The 25,327-nt window shown below is 37.4% G+C and overlaps 1 protein-coding gene across 6 annotated transcripts in view; it reads right to left on the reverse strand.

Moving 5' to 3' along the window:
- The window catches only part of KCNQ1 (potassium voltage-gated channel subfamily Q member 1), a 402,777-nt gene that overhangs the window by 251,623 nt on the left and 125,827 nt on the right, over nt 1-25,327 (reverse strand). For 3 of the 6 annotated variants that reach the window (XM_061463088.1, XM_061463083.1, XM_061463087.1), the window contains exons 3-12: nt 24,789-24,915; nt 22,954-23,032; nt 22,322-22,418; nt 21,545-21,685; nt 12,737-12,847; nt 9,200-9,295; nt 6,270-6,392; nt 5,041-5,182; nt 3,713-3,739; nt 1,794-1,859 (exon numbers count right to left, since the gene is read on the reverse strand). In XM_061463088.1, the coding sequence (XP_061319072.1) occupies nt 1,794-1,859; nt 3,713-3,739; nt 5,041-5,182; nt 6,270-6,392; nt 9,200-9,295; nt 12,737-12,847; nt 21,545-21,685; nt 22,322-22,418; nt 22,954-23,032; nt 24,789-24,915 (1,009 nt within the window). The remainder of the gene's footprint in view (nt 1-1,793; nt 1,860-3,712; nt 3,740-5,040; nt 5,183-6,269; nt 6,393-9,199; nt 9,296-12,736; nt 12,848-21,544; nt 21,686-22,321; nt 22,419-22,953; nt 23,033-24,788; nt 24,916-25,327) is intronic. The other 3 variants (XM_061463084.1, XM_061463085.1, XM_061463086.1) reach the window with 3 other exon arrangements.

Consider the following 25,327-nt stretch of genomic DNA (forward strand, 5'->3'; position numbering starts at 1 on the left):
TACAGTAAGTTTTAGCAAATGTTAGCTTTCTTGTTTTCAGTTTTAGTACCATATTATTTAATCACTTTGATGTAGCTTTCATCCAAGATAGTGGCTGTGAAACAAGCAAAACAGTTCCTGGTTCAGATATGCAGCAAAATGTCTTGTCAAACAGATCCATCTTGGCTTTCACTAAAGTAATTTTCTGTTTTCATTTTTACAAGATACAAATGAAACTTTCCTAGTTTCTGGGCAAGAAGAAAACAGCTTTTTCAGTTTTGCTGATGACAAGTCAGAAAACTGCTGAACTTAAAACCATGTGAAGTGTTTGCTGAACACTCACTAAACTGCTTATGAGAGATACAATACACACAGTACACATGTGGATTTGTAGAAATGGCTATTCTTGGATCACTCAAGACTCCCCTTTTCAGCTTCATGGGAGGGGAGAGGAGGTGTGGCACCATGAAAAAGGAACAAGAAGCCAACCCCGTACCTCAGACTATCTGAAAGTGCTGTTATCTGAGAATAGAGTTGAAGAGCTGCTTTATAGGAGGCAAACATGGTATCTCCCTTCCTCTTTTTATTCCTAACAAGAATGTAACTATGATCAGTCTGTTCTGCTGACCAGTCCAGCCCTCTGCTCTTTATGCTTTCATTCTTAAATCTATGTTGCTGCTTCCAAACGAAGGAGGAACTACTCCAAACCACAACCATGCAACCTGCTTAGACAGAAACGAGGAACCAAGGAAAGAACATGGCATAAATGAGAGCTCCCCTGTCACAAAGTGCCCTGAGACAAGGCTCAAGCAGAGCACCAGGGAGCACATGCTGTTGCAGCATATTTTTTTAATTTATAAAAATTAATTTCATAGCTACTGGAATTTTGCGGAGTCTGTCACAGAACAGTGTTTAAAAAAAGAAAAAGACACGACACTAGATTTCTAAATAAGCAGGCTAAAGGAATAAAAAAATGAAGCTTTAGGAACTCATTTTCAATGCATAATAATGAGTGAATATAAAACAGGAAATAGCTGTCACAAGGGACATTTACTATCATTCAGGGGGCTCCAAGCTTTATTTTCTCAATTTCTGATGAACAGCAGCAGCAGCAGCTATGGTAACAGGCACAACTATCCATGTGATAATGTTGAGCCAAGCCCTATTTTGAAATGGCAGAAAATACATGCCCCACAATAAGAACCCCTGCTTTAGAACAGAAATTGTGAACCTTCAGAAACATTCAAGGTGAGGTTGGACAGGGCTCTGAGAAACCCGAGTTGTCCCTGCTGATTGCAGGAGGGTTGGACTAGATGACCTTTAAAAGGTCCCTTCCAACCCAAACTATTCAATGATTCTATGAACCTTGAATGAAGGATTATAAACACAATAACAAGAAATTACTGATGCGTTTTCTATACTACCAACACAACAATTTTATATACAATATGACATGTATGCAGATGCTTTTCTGGTAGTGGCATATTTGGCTGGTAGGACAGAAAACATTTTACACTTCCTTTTTTTCAAGCACAGACAATAAATTTAAACACTTCACAGCACTTTTCATGGAAAATCTGTGTTTCAATTAGTGCATTTAGAAAATACTTCTGTTCTACAAAAGATTTATTTCATTTAAACATTTGCACTTCACAACCTGAGCAACTTTCCAAACTCAAAATACTGACAGGCCTTCTTCCTCTAAAAATCATCTATATAATTTTCTGTGCCACACCAGACAACTCCAGACAAAGAATTGCAAGGATTTAGTAATTAACAAAGGTGACAGAGCAATGAAATATTATGAGCTTTACCTGGAGAGGAAGGAGCACTGGAAGACTGCTGGTCTGCAGAAAAGGATGGCCAGGAGCGTTGACAATCTGAGTTAGAGTAAAGACGCACATAAAACAGAGGTGGAGGGGTGGGGGGAGAAAAAAGCTCCAGGCAGGCAGCTGAGGAGATGCAGACATACCTAAAATATAGTATGCTGTACCTGACATCTTTAAACACAAAATAAAAAAATGCTGTGGAAAAGAGTTTGTATGAAACTCTTAGTGTGCATTACACCTTAGCAGAACATGAAATTGCCACCAGGGGAGTCAGCCCATTCTTCATGACAGTGTCACCTGCTGCAGGACATTTCTCCCTACATGCAAGTTGTATTTTGAGAAAGGTAATCTGTATGTTTGTCCCTTCCTTCTTGACTTTAGTGTTTCTTCTAGCATCTCCCTCTCCAAAGTGTACAACCTTCTACAGGTCAGAACCCTCTTGCTCCGGTTCATACCATTCATGGTGTAGCCAGTTTCTAGTCAGACTTCGGTGCTACCAGGTGGTGAGAGCAGTACTGCCACTCCATGTTTTGAGCTGCCTGATGCATCCCATACAGACCATTTGAAGCTGCCCACTAGAACCATCTACGCCAAGTGAGACTGCTTCAAGCTGAATTTCTTGGGGAAAAGTTTCAGGCAAGAAAGAGGAGTCGATGATGAGAAAGAGACTCAGCAAAATGTAACGTTCATGCCATGCTTACTTATTTTGAATAATATTATCCTTTTAATAACTATTTCATTAAGAAATGCCTTTGGACTCACACACTGGGACAACATTCTTGAAGTCACTGTGAGAACAGTGTTAGGTAACCCTCTCAGGTCCACTGAGCTCATGCTGCCTGGCTAGGAAATTGAAGCTGAACCTATGGGTGGCTGGCAAAGCTCCTCTGATATTTCCCTCAGATGAAAGAACTTCTTGTTCATATAAAACAGGTGACTTCAGCAGCTTTTGCTGCTCTTCTGAGCTTGATCCCCAGTGGAGATGCACCACTTGAAATATAGCAGAAAAGTGGAATTGGAAAATTGGCAAATCAAGATTTGGTCAGGGGTAGCCAAGGAGCTTCAGTTTGTTTTCTGCTATTTTACCACCTTGATTGCACCTGTGTTCCACATGGGTTCTGAGGACAAAAACTGAACCTTGTATTTTCAGCTGATTTAATCCAAGCCTGAGCATCCTTGCATTCTATTGCTGAAAAGAAGCCTCCATTGTCTTTAATGGATGACAACTAAGACAACTTACAGGTGGCTCACAGCACTTTCACTAAATCAGAGGGGTTTTGCCCAGACCTAGCTCTAACCCTAGAGTCTTTGGGGAACACTCAATTGTTAAGAAAGTGCCTAAGAAAGCACATTAGAAATGTCACAGGACTACATGGCTGCTTAAATGATCCCAGAATCCAGACAAACAGTAAAATAAATTATATAATTTATGGGTCCCCATCTGTTCACAAATAGCTACAGCACATTTTTATAGGAACAGACGTGTGTACTCCAGAATGCACAATATTGGAGGTTAAATCTGGAAATTTTTCCATCCCAATCTATTTGCTTAGAAATTTATTCTCAGCTATATGCTCAGATAATTTAACTACTGGATGAATTATAATTTATTTATATGTAAATTATCTTTTTCTGTTGGTTATAAGCAACTTTTCTTAATAAAAAAAGGAGAGAAACAGATCATCTACTTATGTAAATGAGTGTCCACTTTTCTCTTTGTAATGGAACTGTGGGTGCAATTGTGACAACAAATGTGAGAATGTACATTTTTGGCTGTCTAGATCTCCTTGGCTGCAAAAGATTTCTTAGAAACTATATGGCACCAGACACACATGAAACGCACAGCAAACAATACATTGTTATAAGCTGGCATGCCATAGATAAAATTATTTTCCTCAACTTACCAAGCAATTTTAACATTCCTGCTTGTCCTGTATACTTGTAAACATTTAGAGAGAGCAGAATACAGATGAAAAAGAAAAAAGATACATGTCAGAAGAAATTAAGAGAAAATCCTTTAATTGAAAGCTACACAGCTGATTTTTGAAGTGGCAATAGTAGGCTGCCTGCAAATCATATTGTCCTTCAATCAACTTAGAAACTTAGTGATAAAAGGTGGAACTCTACAAATCTAAGCAGTTGTACAATTCACTGATTGGATTGTTTTCAAGGAAGATATCTGTAGTGAAAGTCTGAGAACAGACTAAACTTAGTACTTGTGCACCTTTTAACAGCTATGTCATTTCTACCAACAGATGCAATTAACAGTCATTCCTAAACAGAGGCAGAGAAAAAGTGGCGAAGCATCGGTGTTACAAAACACGACAAGACAGAAGCGTATGGAAAAAAGGATACTGAAGATGAGACTTTCTGGTTGAATTAAAATATGCCTGGTGCCAGCCCACATTGTTACCTTATTTTAAAGGACATTAGGCTTAATCAGGTCAGACAAAATTTTGAGGAGAAAACAAATAAGTACTTAAAGTATCAATAAAACACACCTAAAAATTAAAGCTCACTCTTGTTGCCAAAACTTGAGCAATACATAGTAGAACTTCTAATAAAAGTACATCTGTAAAAAAGCCACATTGTAAATTCAGAGTTATTTTGGAAGTTCATTACAGCTAAATTAACTATAACTAAGCCATTAATTGAAAGGTGACTATTAAAGTTCTTTCTTTCTTTCCCCAATACTATACCATTTTGTACAGTGTCAGTTAATACAGGTGGATCCACATTTATCCTAAGTACATCTAACTTCAAAATTTGATTCACAGCCTACTCCACTGAGCAGATGGCAGGAGCACATGATGGTTTCATGTAGCAGACTGTTCAGCGCAGCCAAGACACGTGAATCCTTTTTGATTGAAGTACAAGCACAATAGTAACACATCTCAGTAAATTTCATGTGTAAAGGCTGTCAGCTAATTCCTGTAGTTTCAGACAACTGCAGAATTGGTGAATGTATGCACCAGCCTTAGAGACAGTAGCTCTTCTAGCAAGTAAAAATGACAATCTTAGTTTGCCTGCAGTGGAGTATGCTCATTAAAGGAATGGCTGAATCTTAACAGACAAGATAGCAACCAAAGTCCAAAATAAAAGTGCTTGTGCTTTAGAATGACGAGTGTATTCTGTCCTCATTCTTTCTCCTTCAGAAATTAAAGAGGACCTCTGTGTAAATCATTAATAGAAGGCATTACAGATACCAACATTTTATAATGGACATTCTTACCAGGATTTTCATATGCTTCAAAACTGAAATCAGGTTTCCTGTCCTCCATCACGTGGTCATAAGTTATGTGTGGAACAGTTAATGTCCTATCTGGAGAAGAAGGCCCATTGTCTTTGTCTAATTTAAATTTCTTCCTTTTAACCTAAAAACACACATAAACTAGATTACCCAAGCCAAGACAAATTTAAATGTCTCTTCAGCAATGTCTTCAATAATAATGCAGTCCCCAGTGAACTGTAACCAGACAAAAGAGTGCCTGATGAATTGCATTTTCATGATGGTATACCACACATTTCTCAGCACGATTGACCCCATCCCACCAAAACTGGCTAATCATTAGAGTTCTGCACATTATCATTAGCAAATCCCTTGCCTGCAGAAAAAAAAATCTGCTACCTCTGTGACAGTTTATCTAAATAAAATTATTCTAGAATATCTTTACCATTTTATGGGCGCAATAAATAATACCTTCAACAAAAAGCAAAGGGATATATTGTCACTGAGCTTAGACGAGCCTGGGTTTCTAGGGAAGATTTTTGCACACCATCCTCTCCTTCAAACCTGAGACTACTCTGCAATACTTTTACAACAGTGAGGATGAATTATTACATAATCTAAAGATTCTGAAAAATGCATTTTGTTGTTCTTTAAACAAAAATAAAAAAATCGATCTCAAATTATGGAATTGGTTTATACCAAAATATTATCTTACATAGGCACAAGATGTCTTTACCATAGAAGCTTAGAAAGCCACAAAATTAATAATCAAGAGAAGCAGCAGTTGTTTTTTTTTGTTGTTCTGTGGTTTTGGGGGTGGGATTTTTTGTTGCTGGTTTGGTTTTTTTTTTTGTTGGTGGTTTTGTTGTTTTGGGGGGTTTTTGGTTGGGTTGGTGCTTCGGTTTTGTTTTGGTTTGGTTTTTTTACCCAATTAAGAGTTACTGTTTTGGAAACAGTAGCAACAATAAGTTACTGATTGATGTGCTTGAGTTAGGTCGTTATTGCTCTTTTCCAGACCCACAGATCCATTAAAAAAGTCAACCTTGAGAACAGAAGGAAATTAAGTTACAGTTTAAAATGTTTATATACTGAAAATCTCAAAACTGAAATGAAACTTTGAAATCAAGTAATAATCTGTAACACAAACACAACATAGCCTCTAGAGAATAAATAAATTCAAGCTAATTAAGAAGTTTTAAATTACTATAATAGGAAATGTTAGTTACTGGTACCATCACTGATTTCTTCGGTTTTGGGCTGGGTGACAGCAAATGATAATTTCTGGCAGGTTTTCTAATATATATTTTCCATGTAGAAGAGTCTGGGTTTTCTGCTGCGTAGCATCGCCATGCAGTCTAGAACAAATGTTTTAAGCAACAAAACAATGAATGCAATCAGATTTGTAGCTATCTGTAGTACAAAGGAACTTCCAAGTAGCATGTTAGTCATTTTTATTTAATAGTATTGAATTTCCCCACTGGAAACCTGAACTCAGCGTAGTTTAGAATCTTTATTTAGTAAACAGAAACCACATAGTTTGAATTGGGGAAACCAGAAGGGAAGGTCAGTCTTTTCAAGTGCAACTTTTGTTCACATCAGCAACAAGTAACAAGAGAGAATTCCAGACTGCACTCAAAAGATTGGGGTTGAATTTCTTGCACAGCCCAAGTTTCCCTCTCTGACTTTGAGCATTTTGCCTATTGCATCCTATATTTCAGGCTTCTACTCAGAAAACAAAAATTATTCTTCCCTGACTCACGGAACACTATCAGAAAAAAAGCCATTGTGACACGGTCAGTAGGGCTATATTCATACAAAGAAGTAAGATTGAGGGCATGAGGGAAGATCAGCAATGGTTAACCAGGAGCCAAAACCGCAAACCAATTGTCCCTTCTGCCAACCACCAATGATTAAAGTACTATGTTCTAAGACAAAAAGGAGGAAAAACAGCACTGGGAAACAAGACCAATCAGGGACAAAACATGACTGCATTCTCTCTTAAATGTGTAAATATATCAGAGTTGGTTAATAATCACACACTACGTGAAAAAAGGACATATAAACATACACAAATTTAAAGTGGCACAAACTTAAAGTGGCAAAGTCCAGAAAATACAAGATGAAAAAAAACAGAGCAAGGCAGAATGACAGAGGAAAACAGAAGCAGTTGGAAAGTAAAGGATCAGATAGTCGCCATGTAGTTCTCATCATGGTTAATAATATACTAAAGAAACAACGGTCCTCCAGAAGAAAATAGAAGGAATACAGGAAAACAAAAAATAAAATGTATCACTCATTTCAGCTGCTGTCTTGTACTTACTTCATAAACCTTTTGGCTTAAAAATAATCTTTTTGTCAGTTATTTGTAGAGCACTTATTAAATTGGGTCTTTAGAAGTCTGAGACTATTAGTAAATCATAATTACCACTATTGAGAACAGGTAATCAGCAACTCATTGTCTATCCTCTACTCCTTCTCAACATTTCTGATGGAGCCAAGTACAACACTCTGGACATGAAGTCTCTGGCTTCCTCTAATTTGGGGTTCATTACCCAAAAGAATCAGTGGGAACACTAAAAAATTATTCTTTACAAACCCATACCATTTTCTGACCATGCAATCCAAACGAAACACAGTGTGTCTGAAAATTCTTGGCTAATTTCTGCCTCTAACCAGAGCCCTAAATTTAAACCTTTTTCACATTAACTCTGGGACTGTTTAGTTTCAAGCATAACCTTTAACAGTTAGCTACTGTTTCCATAAAGAGCCTGACCTAGAAATCCACATTCACTCATGAAGCTAGAGAAATAAGAGAACGCAAAAATGATGCGGCTTAGATGCACATCTAGATTTCTTTTAAATTTGATCCCTGTGCTTCTAAAGCTACAGGCAGATACTGAGTAAGGGAGGAAAAGCTGATAAAACCTAGAATAAAACAATATTAATACTTCCCCAGGGTGAATTGCTGGCTCCACTGAAGTAAAGGATAAAATCTCATTGACCTTTCTGATGCAACTGTATTTTTAACAGAGAGGATCAAAATTTTTCTGCCTGTATCCTACAAGAAAAGGCTCATTTTGCTGAACTCCAGTTGTTCCCAGCCACATACCCTGGAGCTGAAAAGTTCAGACAAGATCTTCCCATTTAACATTCTGACTTAATTCTCCTAAATTCGATATTTTTAAGAATTTATTTGTCCCATGGAGAATGAAGATTATCTGGCTTTTTATAAGGAACGATGTACTTTAAAACTACAAATTCATGTGAAGCCTCCTCTGTCTTTCACTACTGCAAGCATAGCATTTCCATAACATTTTCTCCAGGTAAATTGTTCAATAACTACAAGATAGGCTTCAATTTTGATTTTAAACAGCTGAATTAAACAGTTGCATCGATTTGGAAGTGAATTTTTCTGCTCTATAGTTCACATTAAAGGTCAGATTTCCAAAACCATTTAGAAGACTGTCCTGGGTTCAGCAGTAGCAGTCATGTTTCTCCTTCTTGGTAGCTGGTGCAGTGCAGTGTTTTGACTTTCGGCCTGGGAACAGAGCTGATAACAAGGATGTTTTGGTTTGGCCAAGGACTTTGTGGGCCTCATGCTCTGCCAGGGAGGAGGGGAAGCCGGGAGGAAGCAGAGACAGGACACCTGACCCAAGCTAGCCAAAGAGGTATTCCATACCACAGCACGTCATGCCCGGGATGTAACTGGGAGTTAGCCGGAAGGGCTGGGAGACTGCGGGGTTGGAAGAGTTATTGGTCAGAGCTTGGTCAGGCTGGGGGGCCGAGTTATCAGTTGGCTGGTGGTGAGATGTTGTATTCTGTTCCCTTGTTATTTCCTTTATCATTATTATTATTGGTGGTCGCAGTAGTGATTTGTGTTATACCTTAGTTACTAAACTGTTCTTATCTCAACCTGTGGGAGTTGTATTCTTTTTGATTCTCCTCTCCATCCCTCCGGGAGTAGGGGAAGGGAAAGAAGGGGGAGAGTGAGTGAATGAGTTATCTGCCTGGTTTTAAACCACGACATCTGTAACTCCTATTCAATTTCTAGGGGGAATCAGGCATGAAAATACTGCCAACAGTTTAGGAAAAAAAAAAAAAAAGCCACAAAAAACTATAAATGGAAATAAGTTATAGTAATCAAAATGCAAGAAGTCAGTACCTGTATGAGAGAAGCAGCAGCTGGAATTTGACGGTTGAAATGCTTCTGTCTTTGTTTCTGTTGTACCTTTAGGGCAAAGCCTGAACCAAGAATTCCCTGTGGGAAGAAAGAAAACACAGATCTAATTTTTTTTTAAGGGAAGGGGAGAAAAACACACATAATCTTACCAAATTCTGTTGCATTAATAAACTTCCATTCAGCATCATAAAACCCAAATAATTTTTTAGAGGAAATGACTTAATGCTGTTAAGTTTTTACACTGAGTTAGTATTACTTGTTGAAACAAACTATGAATGCTGTCATGCCCTGATCCAAAGCCTATTTAAGTCAACTGGACTCAAATACTAAAGAGTGAGCAGAAAGGATACTTCATACCCTCTAAAAGCCTTATAAATGCTTGTCCAGGGGAATGAAAGAATAAGGAGAAATATTAACTGATGTGCCTAACTTCATTTTTATGAAAAGTAAAGCTTTGCCATGGCACTGTTCAGGTCACAAGAAAGACCTTTTAACTGTAGTATGGTAAGCCATGCTGGGAGAAAAGGACAAAGAAGAGGGAAAGAAATATTACAAAATAATGGTCAGGACTTCAGTGAGTTCAACACAAGGCTATCTAATTCACTCTCAGGACAAGGGACATGGACTAATGGCACTGGATGGTGTACAACCCAAAATACCCTCCAAACACAGTACAAATATTAAGTCCAAAATTGAGTGTAGTGCAAGTCATTTATATAGTCATTTGCATAGCTATAGACATATTTAACAGAGGTTTAATAAAAGAGATAAAAATAAGATCTTCTATAAATCAGCTTACATGACTACACCTACCCAACAAAAGCATAATTCATTCTTTACTTATGGTAGTCAAGGTGTCAGAGCAGACAGGGATCATGGCTCAACCTTTAAGAAATGTACTACTCAAGTGCTTTGAAAGGAACAGGAAAGGCCCTTCCTATTGTGTTTATTTAGTAAAGACCAAAGAGCTAATGTTTCTCTAAGATCACTTAGATCTTAGAAATGAAGGACCTTTGCTAAATTAAGAACCCATGCTAGTTGTGTTTGGCCACAACAATTACTTCAGCCAGCTCCTCATATTTAAAAAGGCAACAAGGCAGCATGCAATAATTACCCCCTATCAACTATTTACTGCTAGAGCGTCAAACCCTAAATTTCCCTTTGGGCCTACTCACAAGAACAATTTAATTCAGTAATAATCACACATTGATAAAAGGGTGTTTGCTGTTGTTTCACTTCTATAAATGACTAGGGAAATCTCATAGGTAAACATAAAAGCAGCTCTGTGAAGGTGGGGCTGCTACACCTTATTTATAAAACATCATCTTTACTGGCGCTCAAGTCTGAGGGGAAAAAAAATAAAAATTAAACAAAACAAACTAAACCAACCAACCAACCAAAAGCAAACACAAATAAACCCCACAACTCTTTGGTCAAAATGGGATCTTCCAGCATTTTTCTTACAGATCATTTCATTTACCAGATCTCTCTTCTAAACAAGGAATAAATGTGATAGAGATTACAGTGAGGAGGGAGAAAGAATATGCTTTAAAGGCAAACTTATATTGGAGAGTCTAAAAATTTACATTTAATTACACTCCTCTGCAAAAGGCTGTGTGCCTCTAAAGTAACTGACTAATTTTAAAAAGCCAACAAAGTTTAAAACGCTACCAGTTCATGTTGCAAAGAATTTTTGTGACCACATTAGTATAAAAATAGTCTTCTCATCCATCCTGTATTTAACCCCACCACTTCCCTACCACAACTACACAAGCCTCTGAAAACACAATTGTTCATAACACTGAACTGAAACGCTTGTTGAAAAATGAACATTTTAACAGCACAGTTAAGATTGTGCAAAAAAATTTAACAGCACAATTCAGGGGTACTGCTAAATTGGAGGGTGGAGTGGCAGGGGTGGAGAAACCAAAAACACAAAAACACCACAGAGAAACCCCACTCCCAAACCCTTAACTAGCCTTGGCACTGAACATTTCAGTTTTTAAACCACAGTCCAGGTTTCACCAATTTTGAATTTACCCTTGGTACTCAAATGCCTTGTTTCTTGTTAGAAACTACTTTGGAACTTGTTCTCAGTGCAAAGTGCTATTACACCTTTAAAATCTCAGCCCTAGGTCACTTTTGAAAATAGGACTTCGGCCGTGGACAGATGTTAATCTGGCAAAGAGCTCCATCAGTGTCCCTGGTTATTTATTGTTGTCTCTCTAACAGAGACACCTTTCCAGCAGCTTTGCTAGAAGAAGGATGTGGATGAGAACTCTGCAGTTCACCCTGAACTTAATCAGTTGAATAAGCTATAAGTGAATACCTTAAAAAGCTAAAACACCACTAAGTCGCTGAGTCCAGAAATAATTAGAATCATAGACTCATAGAATAGTTAGGGTTGGAAAGGACCTTGAGATCATCTAGTTCCAACACCCCTGCCATGGGCAGGGAGACCTCACACTAAACCATCTCACCCAAGGCTTCGTCCAACCTGGCCTTGAACACTGCCAGGGATGGAGCATTCACCACTTCCCTGGGCAACCCATTCCAGTACCTCACCACTCTAACAGGAAAGAATTTCCTCCTTATATCCAATCTAAACTTCCCCTGTTTAAGTTTGAACCTGTTATCCCTTGTCCTATCACTACAGGCCCTAATGAAGAGACCCTCTCCAGCATCCTTATAGGCCCCCTTCAGATACTGGAAGGCTGCTATGAGGTCTCCATGCAGCCTTCCCTTCTCCAGACTGAACAGCCCCAACTTTCTCAGCCTGTCTTCATACGGGAGGTGCTCCAGTCCCCTGATCATTCTCGTGGCCCTCCTTTGGACTTGTTCCAACAGTTCCATGTCCTTTTTATGTTGAGGACACCAGAACTGCACACAATACTCCAGGTGAGGTCTCACAAGAGCAGAGTAGAGGGCCAGGATCACCTCTTTTGACCTGCTGGTCACGCTCCTTTTGATGCAGCCCAGGATACCGTTGGCTTTCTGGGCTGCGAGCTCACGCTGCCTGCTCATGTTCATTTTCTCATCAACCAGCACCCCCAAGTCCTTCTGCGCAGGGCTGCTCTGAATCTCTTCTCTGCCCAACCTGTAGCTGTGTCTGGGATTGCTCCAACCCAGGTGTAGGACCTTGCACTCGGCATGGTTAAACTTCATGAGGTTGGCATCAGCCCACCTCACAAGAGTGTCGAGGTCCCTCTGGATGGCATTCCTTTCCCTCCAGCGTATCAACCGAACCACACAGCTTGGTGTCATCAGCAAATTTGCTGAGGGCACACTCAGTCCCACTGTAGGGCCCACTTAATCCCAATTTCTTATTAGCATGAGAAATAATTTCCGCATCTTTCACTTCTGGGATGGGCAGACAAAGTAATTTGAATTAAACATCCTTCTCAAGTATATACCAAATCTAGTGAGGCATACAATAAACACTGTATAACAATAACAAAATTTCCTCTGACAACTAATAAGTCAACACCAAATTGCCAGCAAAAGCACAAGATAACCTACCGCAGGTAGTGCAAAAAATGAAATTGCAAATACTGAAAAACAAGATGCAATGGTCTTTCCTATCCAAGTCTGAGGCACTTTATCTCCATAGCCAATAGTTGTAACAGTCACCTGTAAAGAGAAATACATAAAGCATTACAGCAAGTACTAATGTGGCAAGTTTGAGTTGTTAGTCTTTCTTCCTTTTTTATTTATTTTAAAGAAACATTAATTGCATTCCCAACTCTTCTAATGACAGGCTGTGTGACATTAATGAATGTAACTGTCCCCTTCAGGTTTACGATCCCACCTACAATAGATGGAAAAAGGTATAGGAAATTGAATTACAATAAAATACTTTTTTAAAATCTCCTAAAGTAAACCCTTTAAGTCTTCATGGCTGAGTCACCTTTACAGCATATGAAGTTACTAGGAAATGGGTTGCCTGCCTGTGTCATACACTTTCCTTAGGGGTACACTGCCAACAGTTCTTTTCTTTAAGGGCAGGTGATATTTGCTGAGAGCATTCCAGGGCTTTTGCACAGAAAAAACATATAAATACTCTAACCACAGACTGGGGTCAGACATGAAGTACTCCAGAGAATAAAATTGGTATAAGTAGCATAGCCGAAAAATTTCCATGCAGTAAAGATCCAGAAAACATAGTCTAACGAATCACTAATTCATGTAATACATAGAGAGTAAGAACAGATAATTTAATGCACACATGCAGGAAACATCTGTTGAGTTCGGGTTTCAAAACACTGAAGCAAAGATTACCACCACAGTGATGTAGCATAACAAGGCTTAATAAGTCATTATTTGCATGAGCTCAAGGAAAGAATGGATTTGTTTGAAGTAGAAGGATACATCTGGCATCTGCAAGCAATTTAAATTCACCTATGACACAAGCTATTTCCGAATTTGGAAATTAGAGAGGTTTTATCTGTAACTTTGAAAAGTCTAATCAGATCAGAGCATGTGAAACCACATGAAGTCCTCAAGCAGATGAAGCACACCTCAATTGCTGGCAGTCCAGATTTTTTTCTGAAAGCATGGTCTTCAGGTGCCCAGGACACAGAGGATGTTAGTCCCAGATGGTAATAGACACGGGCTATCCCCACCTTGTCCTGCAGTTGCTCCTACTTCACCTGTCTGCTGTAATGCATACAACCCAGCAACTGCAGAAGTGCAGGCAATGCCCAGGGCAGCATCTCTAGGGGAGGAGAGAAGGGAGGGGCAGAGTTATAGAGGCAAGATGTATGTTAAGGGGATGAAGGGACAGAGAACCTGGGTTTGGGGGTATAAAAGGTTATGACAAGTGCTTCAGTAAAAGTGTGGCTGTTGACCACTTTAATAACTGTCCAATCCTAGTACGACATGAGATAGCAAACAGAAAACATATGGATGTAATTTCTGACCTGAGCTGTAGCTCAGAAACACACAAAGTAAGCTATCCATAGTCAAACTGTCCACCTTCTAAACAACATCATTACGTGGCTGTTAAACACACAACAAAGCACTAACTGCTTGAGGTGGTAATGTGAAATGTTTATTGCTAGCAGCTGATATGCAAAATATTCAAGTATTAGCATTTAATTTTTTAGCACAAGTTTTTAAGATGTGGCTTATTTCCAAAACTGTTTCATATCATACAAAAGCATTTTAAGAATTAGTAAGGCAAGTTAAGTACCCAAGTACCTTTTTGCCTGCATTCCTGAAAGTGTTGTCGAAATACCATCCTAATTCAGGGCCTGATAAGGAACTGAAGGGATAACATTACCTCCTACCTACATAAGAGGATCAATTTAAAAAAAATAAATATCCTACATTCAAATTAAAATTTCCTGTTAAAAAAATGCAGTATAAAAACAGGAAATACAACTACAGGAAAAGTAATGGCCTCTGATATCTTCTTAAGAAAAATATTATGAGAGAAGATAGTGGTTTATGCCTCAGTTTTTGAAAATATTTACAAATGCTTGTCACTGACAAGCTTTATCAACTATTCTGTGTTAAAATCTTAACATCATATCAAAATATATACATTAAGTAGAAACATGAAAAGAAATAGGTGCATTTGAGCTGACTGTATTATAACAGAAGAAAAATTCATATGCAACTAAGAAGTACTTGTCTCCACTTTCCCATCACCCCCCTACCCATCATTTCTCAATTGGTCTATATGAAGCACCAGTGACACAAGAAAAGTATTCCCTGTTCTGTTTGTTTAGAATTTTCTTAATAAAATATTTTGCAAATCGGATTCCAAAACAAAGTGTGCATTTAAGTTAACATTCTTCTCTGCCCTCATAACTCTAATCCACCAACAAATGCACTGTATCCTAAAATTACATTTTCTTTTTTCCCCAAGATGTATGCTGTTGAAACCTTACATGCCAAGTTTCTGCCCTAAATGAATTTTTATAGTCAGATGATTATAACCCCCTAAAGAGTACAATACTAATTTTACAGTTGTAAAATACGATCTTATAATGGAAATACTGACTCAACTTCTACTCTAGCATAGTAAATACGTTACCATAATGAAATTAAATTTATACAAGAGCTCACACATTAAATTTTCATTGAAAAGTCACATGTAGAACTAATTGTTTTAATTAGGAACAAAATCTTATTCATCCATTCACTATTTCAGAACTTTTATCTGATATACTTCACCACAGGCTTTGGTATTAAGACTAATCTTGTTCCTATTAAATATGCATCAGTAGTCTGAAGGAGGAAATATGAAGCCAAAATCTACACAGCAAAGAAGAAACAGTAATGTTTGTCACCACTGAATAAGAAGGAGGTTTGATTCAAGGCTAAAGCAAGACAGCAATCTGATCAGGTGAGTAACAATGATCTGTTAACAAAATCCTTGCTGTGCACCTTGCAAAAATTTAGATAGTTAAATATGTACAAAATACAAGAATGCATGACTCAGAGGCATTAAAAAAGCAGGACTCGGGGAGCAAACACAAGCTAAAAAGCCAAGCATATAAGCCAAGCTTACAGAAAATACCTTAGCTACTTTGTTTTTAAATTTGCAGTGCTGCAATGTCAACATCAATTGCACTATGTATTGTTTTGCATATCAAATAACACTCAGAATTTTCTGACCCACTCACAATACCCATCCTGATAAATCAAGTAATATAAGAATATCAGCAACATCAACCTATTCCTTGACTTCTTTATAACTGAGGTATAGTAAATTGCCAGATGGTTGGAATACTCTCCTGTAAACCTACATGTAATGAACACATTAGAAGCCTTACTGCTCGACATCTTACTCAGTAGCTGCATTTATGCAAGCTGAATACAAAGTGAATTTTTTCCAAGTTGCTGAAATCCATGTAGCACAAGTGCAAACAGATTAGACACTCATGATTTTATTTTACTGTGAAGTAAGCTCTCTATAAAGCCAAAAAAGAAAAAAAAAACCACAAAAAAAACCTAGTGTGATCTTTTGCTATTCATTTCCAAAATGACAGTATTTTTCTTCCTTGTGCATATAAAGATGTTAGCAATAAGAACTGACTCGCACGACAGAAATTTCACTCTCTGCTCCCAATCACCTCTCTGTACATTGCAGCACTCTGAAAAGAATCAAGTTACATCCTTCAGATGAACAGCTTAAGAAACTGCATTATACAGGACACAAATGTTTTGAAACACTGAAATTAAAATCGTAATCCAAAGCTGAAGAAAGAACTTCCTGGTCACTACTATTACAAACATTTAAAGGGGATATTTGGATTCTTTTTCTACTTAAAAATTCAGTCACTTCATGCAGCTGTCATTGCAGGCTCAAACCGCCATTCTCAATGCAACTGAGTACATAACTAAAGACACAACTACATCTGAAGGACACTGAAACACTTCTAATAACTTAGGATACAAAACGAAATGGAAGTACACATCCAATTGCAAAACCAACAAACAGAATATGTTTTCAGTGTCATGTCTCATAAATTATAGAACCTTTTAATGCTACTTAGCCATAACTCTTAAATCTTAGTTTAATACCCCTCAAGGTAATTTTCAGCCATCAGTTCTGACCAAATTACTGGCCACCCTAGATCATCTGAAAATGGACTGGCTTTCCCCTTACTGTTCCTGTTGGGACGTTCTGCCAGAACCTCATGCTTCTGATGGTACCAGACATCAGAAGCTCCCGTCTTCATTTCAGAAAGATGGTTTTCCAGCCTTGTTTATCTGTTCCATCGTTTCATGGTCAGTTTATCCCTCTCCCCTCTTCTGTTGTCTCACTCCTGCAGTACACACACCTTCAACACATCACACTCCAAAGGCTGCTGAATCCCTCTCTCAGGATGTTTCAACCCACAAATAAAAGCTGTTTTCACTTGCTCTTTTAAAATAGCTTATTCATCCCCTGGATCATTCTGGCAGTAGTAATCAAGAAGGACAAGGTACAGAACTTACACTAAAATAGGGAGAATTGTTCATTATTAGTGAAGGTATAGGCAGTGTTGGGGTTCATCTGAGCTTCCCTCCCCACCCTAAGTACCCCTACCAAAATAAAATGATAACCAAATTAGGAAAACATAGTCCAGTAAAAAGACTTAAAACCTCCCAGAAGGATGGTTATTTGATCATTTTCATTTCATCCTTATGATGATCGTTTTTACTTGGAGTGAACAGACAATTTTAGATCTGAACTCAGTAGCAAACATATACATGGACACAAGATGGAAGAACATCTACATCTGTGATTTGTGACTAAGAATTTAAAAGGGTATCTCTACATCCACCCCACAGATTTTCATTAAATGAGGACAAAATGTAGCTGGAACTGCTCATGGAGCTGAAGCTCAGAGATGAGAAGGCACTTGTGAGATGCAGAGATTGCATTCATAAATAATAACCCTCATATCTTCTGACTAACACTCAAAAAATTCATAAGATAAACAACCCTCCCCCCAAAATCCAAAACACATCCTCCCAAAAAATTAGAAAAATAAAAATTAAAAAGGATATGACAGCTCTACAGTTGGAATTCTTGACATGTGAACCACAGAAAGAATAAGTGTCACCTACTGTCTAACACTGAAGTCAATGTACATTCCTCAGCAGCTTTTTTATTTAGAAGGGGGGGAAAAAAGGGTTCTGAATAACACAAGATTCCTTTCATGTAGCATTTTTTCAATATTTATGTTCAACTATTTATAAATTAGATCAGATCTGTTCTAATTTAGCAAAAATTCTATGCATGTGTAGTTTCAGGTGTTATTTCCTGCAACTTTTCAGCAAAGCTTTCCCACAGTTTTGACTTTCTATTTACATGAAGCACGTACTGATAAATAGGAACATGGCTTTCTGTATGCTTAGAAGCAAGCAGACTTATCGATGTTTTGTTGAATTCAGTCCTTGGTGAGAAATCATATATTGCTGAAATAAATGAACAAGAAACTCTTGGCTAAAGCTGGTACTTGCAGACAGTTGCTTGATGCAATTCAAAGAACAGGAACAGCATAATATCCATGCATGGCTATATTTAATCATTGCTTGTGGCAAACAGTCTTCATGATCAAAGAGACTGTCAGCACAATCCAGATAACAGTTTTCTCGGAGGATGTTTTTTTCAGCTGCGAAGGTTAGAAATTGTGTATTATTCAGTGGATATCAAAACGACAGCTTCCCTCAGTCTGCCTGAGGCAATAACAGTGCCTGACAGTGGTCACATTTGGCAGATTTGGCAAGAACATGAAGTACACTATTTTTAATTTCTTAGCATCTGTTATTTATTTACTTATTATTGTGGGGTTTTTGTCCAGACTCTATCCTAAGTGTTTAAGACTGTTAGTCTGGACCTGAAGGTCAACATAAGCACACTAATTTTGAATACTGATATTGGGGAGCTGAAAGATGCATCAGTTACTTGTGTTTTACTTGCAAAAGTTCAACTAGTCTTTTGAAAGACATTCAGATATGCAGCCATTGGCAGAATTATTTATAGAACATGTGCTGCATTCAAACCCAGCAATAACAACAGACAAGTCTTTACTTTATGCCATAAGGTAACCTTGGGTTTCTTCAAGAAGCTCATAAACTGGAACAGTGAATAGGCTAGATCCCAGGGTTCTCAAGGAAATTCAAATAAAGCCCAGGAGGCCAATTTACATATGGAAATAAAAAAGCAATATAGATTTATAAATAACAACAATGAAGAACATGTAATTAAAAGTTATGCACCCTATGAGTATGCCTGCAGTCAGCAAAGCACAGTAATATAAAAGTACCCAATTCCAGATGCAGCTGAATTGTGGTAACACAGAACTTTAATATGGTTTACTTTATGCTATGCTACATATCCTACTGTTGCTACCCAAGGAACTTGTTTAGCATTGCAGACCCACTGATACAACAAAAAAAGTGCAGTGTTGTAGAGTGAGAAAGGGGATGTAAAAACATTATTACGTACTTCTAGAAGCATTCTTTATGTAAGGTAAATGCACTTTCAGAGAAGTATGATCAGATACATTGCCATACAGGTCAATTATCAACGACAGTGTCTGAGACAGGACCTATGAAGTATCCTCTTCTTTGTGTCCAGTTCAAAACAGACTGAGACAAGTTTTCAGTGACCAGAATTTGTGGTATTTAAGCTATTCTGAAAATTCGGGCTAAAGCAAAGTCGAAACTTTTGAGACCTAACACTTTGAGGTTTTGGAGTTTGAGAAGCATCCTGATACACCTCCAAGGTATTGTCCTAATTTTACAGGGCTTTTTCTTAGCAGAAAACATGAAGAATATTATCAAAAGATGAGAAATGGATGGACCTGAATCCAGTTCAGTTTTGTTGGCTAAGTATAGCATCTATGTTTAGAGCAGAACAAGAGCATCAAATTCTACTTCTAATATCAGAGAAATTACATGACCGTGTTCATCTGTGTTCATTGAATGCAGTCTCACACTTCAAGTGGCCTGCTGCAACATAATAGAAGTTATAATGGAGAAAGAATATTACCACAAATAAATTTATTGATTAAATAAGCTCACTGTAATTAGACAAAATAACTGGCATGCCTATTAAGTGACTAATAATTCCCTGAAAGGACAATATTTCAATATCCTGACAGATCATACCGCTTCTATGGAAGGCTTTACTGTATTTTCAGTAAGCCAATCTGTCACATACTTAATTTTTAATGCCAACACCAATGACAGCATGTGTTTTTAAATGCAGCTATATCTGCCACTGTTAGTTACTGTGTCATCTGACCACTGTATTGGAAAATAAAAATGCTGTGATGACATTAAAGCATTGAAAAAACTACTTGCCAGAAAGCCACTTCCTTGTCCTACATAGCAAGTTTTCTGATCCTAAAAGAGGCTGTATTTAACTGTGGCAGGCAGCAAGAGGAAACAATTCTGCAGCAAATCTTAGTAGTAACCTAAACAAAACCCACTGCATTAAAAAATGGCTACATATGTATCTTAGCACCAGGAGACCTGCAATAGACTTGCCTATCAATAGATCTTTCCTTCCTGAAACAGCAAGTGGTACTGTTTGTAGGCAGAAGACTATAAAAGCACATGCACATGAAGAGGTTTATTTTAAAAAAATCTTTAAAAAATGTTTTATTAGTGAAAGAGGTGTTAGGCCTGCCTTTCTTGCACATGTACTTACTAGTAGTCTCATTTTTAACAAAAAAAGGAACAGTGCCTTTTGATTTAAACCATCAACGAGAAGATGCCAGAAGATCAGCACATTTTGAAAATGTAAGCATGGAATCATTAGTTGATGTCCATGCATTCTTAAGACCTGCAGCACTCAATGATGACAGTTTGTTTTATTAAGCTACCTACAGCTAAAGCGGATAAAACCAGGCCACTGCTTGAATGGCAATAATATGAAAAAACAGCTTCCAAAAAGTAGCTTTTTTTGAATTGTAATAGGAAAAGGAAAGGGAAAACAATTGCAGTGCAGAGCAGCCAACCTAATATTTGCATATCGTGAGAAAAGAAAGAGGGAATTGTTACTAGCAAAAGCAACAAAATTAAAATATTTACTCAAATATAGTCCCAGAATACAGCAGCCAAACTAGTAAGTACCTATAGTAAACAAAAGAGAAGACAACTGTCACTAGCAACAGCAAGAAAGTAGAAATTTATCAGCAGAATTAAAGATACATTCATAACAAACCATGGCAGCATCCTAAAGAAACCTGAGAAATCCCTGAGCAAGATTATACATTGACATAGCACAGACAAATGCCATATAAGGATACTTAGTGGATTCCAAAGCAATATGATCACTTTAAAACAGTCCTGTCCCTGGATTCCTCAAGTATCTCAGATGCTCCTTGTTCTGGACTTAGTCTGTTCTGAATAAATAGGGAATCACTGTCCCAGACCAAACTGCAAACCATGGATATTGGGTAAAAAAAAAAAAAAAAAAAAAAGAAAAAAAGAAACCTCCTCCCCAGAAAAACAAACACACACTCAAAATTATCCCAAAACACTAGCCCTGATTCAGCAAGACTCTTATCGCCTTAGAAGGCTGAACCCTACAGTGAGAAGGGAAGAAATAATCACTGTAACAGAAGGGAAGACTATAAAGAAATAAGACTACATGTTTCTACACCTTGTATACAAAAGTTGATCACTTTCGATTACATAAGACTGTAACTACCAAATAAAACTACTGATCATCAATAGTATTTTCTTATTTTTCACAAATTACAAACCCAGAAAGTGTAGTGAAGTGCAGAAGAGGCCATTTCAAGTGCTGCTTCCTTGAACTTCCCATTTGAAGGTGTCAGCTGTGTTTACAACATTTGAAATTGTTATACTTACTACTCCCCACCACAGCGCATCTGCATAGCTGCCAAACTCTGTTTCTCCAGAATCATTTACAGCATCTTTTTCAGCCAGGTATACAAAATAAGAGGAAAAAATCAGGCCCAGAAATCCGATGTAGAGTGTAGTTATCAGTTCCTGCAAAGAAAATCAAAATAACAGCACTATGGCAGAGGGGTTGGAACTTGATGATCTTAAGTTCCTTTCCAACCCTAACTATTCTACCATTTTATAATATTATTGAGACACTTATATTACCTATCACTGATGGTTTTTAAAAGATAATGGAACAGAAGAATGTCATTTCAGCCCTTAATAAACATTGACAGCAATTGTTGGCTGCACCAATTAACAAAAATCCACTGAGCTCACACAGTCAAAACAATCTTCCCACCTGCAAGCATGATTCATTACCCTTTTGTTCAACAAAAAGTAGTTGGGTAATTCTTTCAGGCAGTGCCACATTGAAAACAACTCTGGAATAGGATAGGTATTTTTAGAAATACTCAGACTACCTTTCAGAAGTCTCATTTCCTGTGGTTATGCTCAACTACAAGTCAAAAGTTTGCCAAAGTGGAGGTAAATATTTTTAATCTTTTAGGAACTTTCTGTCCCTTGAACAAGGCAGAACCACCACACTTGGTTAAAATAAATGACTGCCTGCCTCCACAATAAATATATTTGACGTCATCAGCATGTCTGCATACATGTTGCTCTTAATGTAACAACTTCTGCATTAATTATTACAGCATTCCTCAGAGTGCCCCAACTTACTTGTCTGTGTATGAACACTACTGATCCCAGCAGTCTCCATGTACCACCCTGACGGTCAACATGTAGCATTCGCAATATCTGCAGAAAGCGGATGCCCCTGGAACACAATTCTTAAATGAATGAAGAGACCAAAGAGACAAGAGAAGAAATGGAGGCAGAGACAGGAAGTCTGTCTCTTCCAAAGAACTGTTTAGAGAGAGACATAGTACTTTATTTTAGACTTATCAGCTTGTCTCTTTTCACTCCATTCACCCATCTTTCATCTTGTTTGTTACAAAGACAGCATGGGGAGATTGTATGAGAGGGACAGACCTTTGTACACATGGCTGGTAAAGATAATTCAAGGATTCAAGAACTTTGGACACAAACTGTGAATGCTTCTAGAAATCATTCAGCTCGTATTTCACCTCTTTGCCAGGATGGGCAACAACATACAGAAACAGCTAACTAAAGAGCTGATTTCTTCACCTCTGAGGAATTTCACAGGCACTTTGAACAGTCAAATAATATTTTAAAATCCTCTTCTTACGAGAGTCACTGCAATCCTAAAGCACCACTGCAGCTAGTATGCAGAACACAGTACACTGCCATGTACTGTAATGACATTCAAGAAAACCAAGTGGTGTAATTACCTGATAGCCGAGGTTGCAAAAACTTGACCTTTAGAGCCCACACAAAGAACTATCATGGAAGCAATAACTACAATTAAATCTGGAAAATAAAAGTCAATTAAGAAAATGAGTTAGCAGCATCTTGCAATACTTCTGCAAGACTAGAACCAATGTCAATATTACTGTAACAATTTGAACAGTCACCCCAAATTAAGATTTTATATATCTCAAAAGATCTCTGCTGTAACATATAAAGAAAATGTAACTATGTGATATGCTAGAAAGGTTATACTGAGATTGTCCAAGATGCCCACAATCTGGATGAATGACAACTGTGATATAGGATACTGTAAAGCAGCCTCAGCAGCCTGGAATCCTTACTAGCTATAACACATGAGAAATTTCAGCAGCTTCTACCTATTATCTCTTCTGTGTATCTTATTTTCTCTGCTGGTTTAGACAGTGTTTTATTCATTGACAGAGGTTTTGGGGTTTATTTCATATATAAGAAAACTGCCCTACAATTATTTAATCTCTCCTAAAAGTCTAAAAGGGAGAGAAAAATGAGAATTAGCATATAAGTCTAGTTTAGTTTAAGTCAGTCATTACCCTAGGACTGTACTCTAACTCTCTGTGCCTCAGGCTTAGTTAATTTGGAAAGGAACTCTTTATTTTGAAGAAAGAAATACTCCTTGAAACATATCTGGGAAAGCGGAACTTTGTTTTGCTTTCCAAGCTGAAATAAACTGGATGATGTTTCAGAACCCCTACTGTTCTAGGTCTCAAGAGAAATGGATTGTGGAAAGAGTGTAGAGATGCAGTCAAAACCACTTTATAGTTACAGTCACACCTGAGATACAGTTTTTGCTTATATATATATGTATATATATATATGCACAGAGAAGCTAAACTGAACTATTTTATAATTGTAAAAATACTGAGGTACAAACCTTTGTATTCTATATTCAGCAAAATTGTAAGTAATTTATGAAAAAGTATTTCCTCTGCTCAACAACAAATAATGTTTCTGAGTAGTGGAAAAAAATATGTCACAGAACAAGAATTACTATGCTTCTGTAACAATACTCCTCTGGTTTGTTTAATCTATTTATATTTTAAGTGCTTCAGGGCAAGGATCTTTTATAGTTCTCTCAATATTGGCTAATAAAATACAGACTGATTGTGGATTATTACGTATCTTTCAGTGAAATTGTTAAACACATGATGAGCATTCTAAAAAAAAATGTTTTGTGATGTATATGGAATATATGCTTGTAATTTCTAAGAACGTGGAAGTTGCATTAAGAGGTGAACTGCAGTGAGTATCAAGGGAAGTCAGGTGCCCAATTCCAAATGCATCACTGAAAACCATATTTTAATCCAAAAAACACACAAAGTAATTACAGTGCATCTACCATGCTCCATCATGCAGTATGTAGCTCAGAGTGCAAAATGAACTCACAATAAACTATTTAAATGGCTGCTGGGGGGGGACGACAGAAAAAAAAAAAAGCTGTTCAGTATATTTAAAATTATGCAGTTGTAGCTATTGTACAGTGCCTGGGATCCTGAGGTCACAGGGGACAGGACTATGGCCAACTTATTTCTGGCACAACTTCAGATCACTTGTAAAAAAAAACCACTCTGCTCTTCCAGAAAAACAAACCAAGCAACATTTGTTCTCAAATGACAGTGCCACAGATTTCTGAAAGGAAATTCGGATCTACACTAACACTAATGACAAGATCTCTTACTCTAACTTGGCTTCAACTACTGTAGGAATTCCACTCCTCAAAACTTTCAAGAACAAGTTTTACTTATTGTTTACATCAACTTTGCAAGCTGTGCATACTCACCAATGATTGAAATAGGCTTCCTAGCAAAACGAAGCCTTCCCCATATTCCAACATATTTACTGCGGCATCCTGCTGACCATAACCGAACCACATATTCTGTTCCGAAGAATACTACTAATACAATTTCCTAAAAGAAACAGAGAGACAACTAGATTAATTCTCTACTTTACAACTTTCATCTTTTTTCAGAGTGTACTAAGAAACACTAAAATAAAATTTGCAAGGTGACAAAAATGTCAAATATATTGAAATGGTTTAAAGTAACACAGAAAAACCTGCAAGAGTAAAGAAAGAAAAGACTAAAAGCAAGTTTAAATATTTTATTACATGCTATTTGGCTTGTCTACACATATTAAAACTGAAAAGCATTCTCTGCAATTCACTTGGTCTAATTCAAACAAAAGGTTCCCTGACTGAGCCAAAGAAAACAAGTAGAATCTATATGCAAAAAATGAGTATTTTTAGTCACATATTTCACTTTGGAAGAGCTGTGCTTCATATTCCATTCACTGTATCAGCTTAACCTCCCACTTACTTAT

The sequence above is a fragment of the Pezoporus flaviventris genome, unplaced genomic scaffold (assembly GCF_033815535.1).
Source record: "Pezoporus flaviventris isolate CSIRO_AGI_PZ_B2104156 unplaced genomic scaffold, CSIRO_AGI_Pfla_v1 ptg000036l, whole genome shotgun sequence".
Taxonomy (NCBI): domain Eukaryota; kingdom Metazoa; phylum Chordata; class Aves; order Psittaciformes; family Psittacidae; genus Pezoporus; species Pezoporus flaviventris.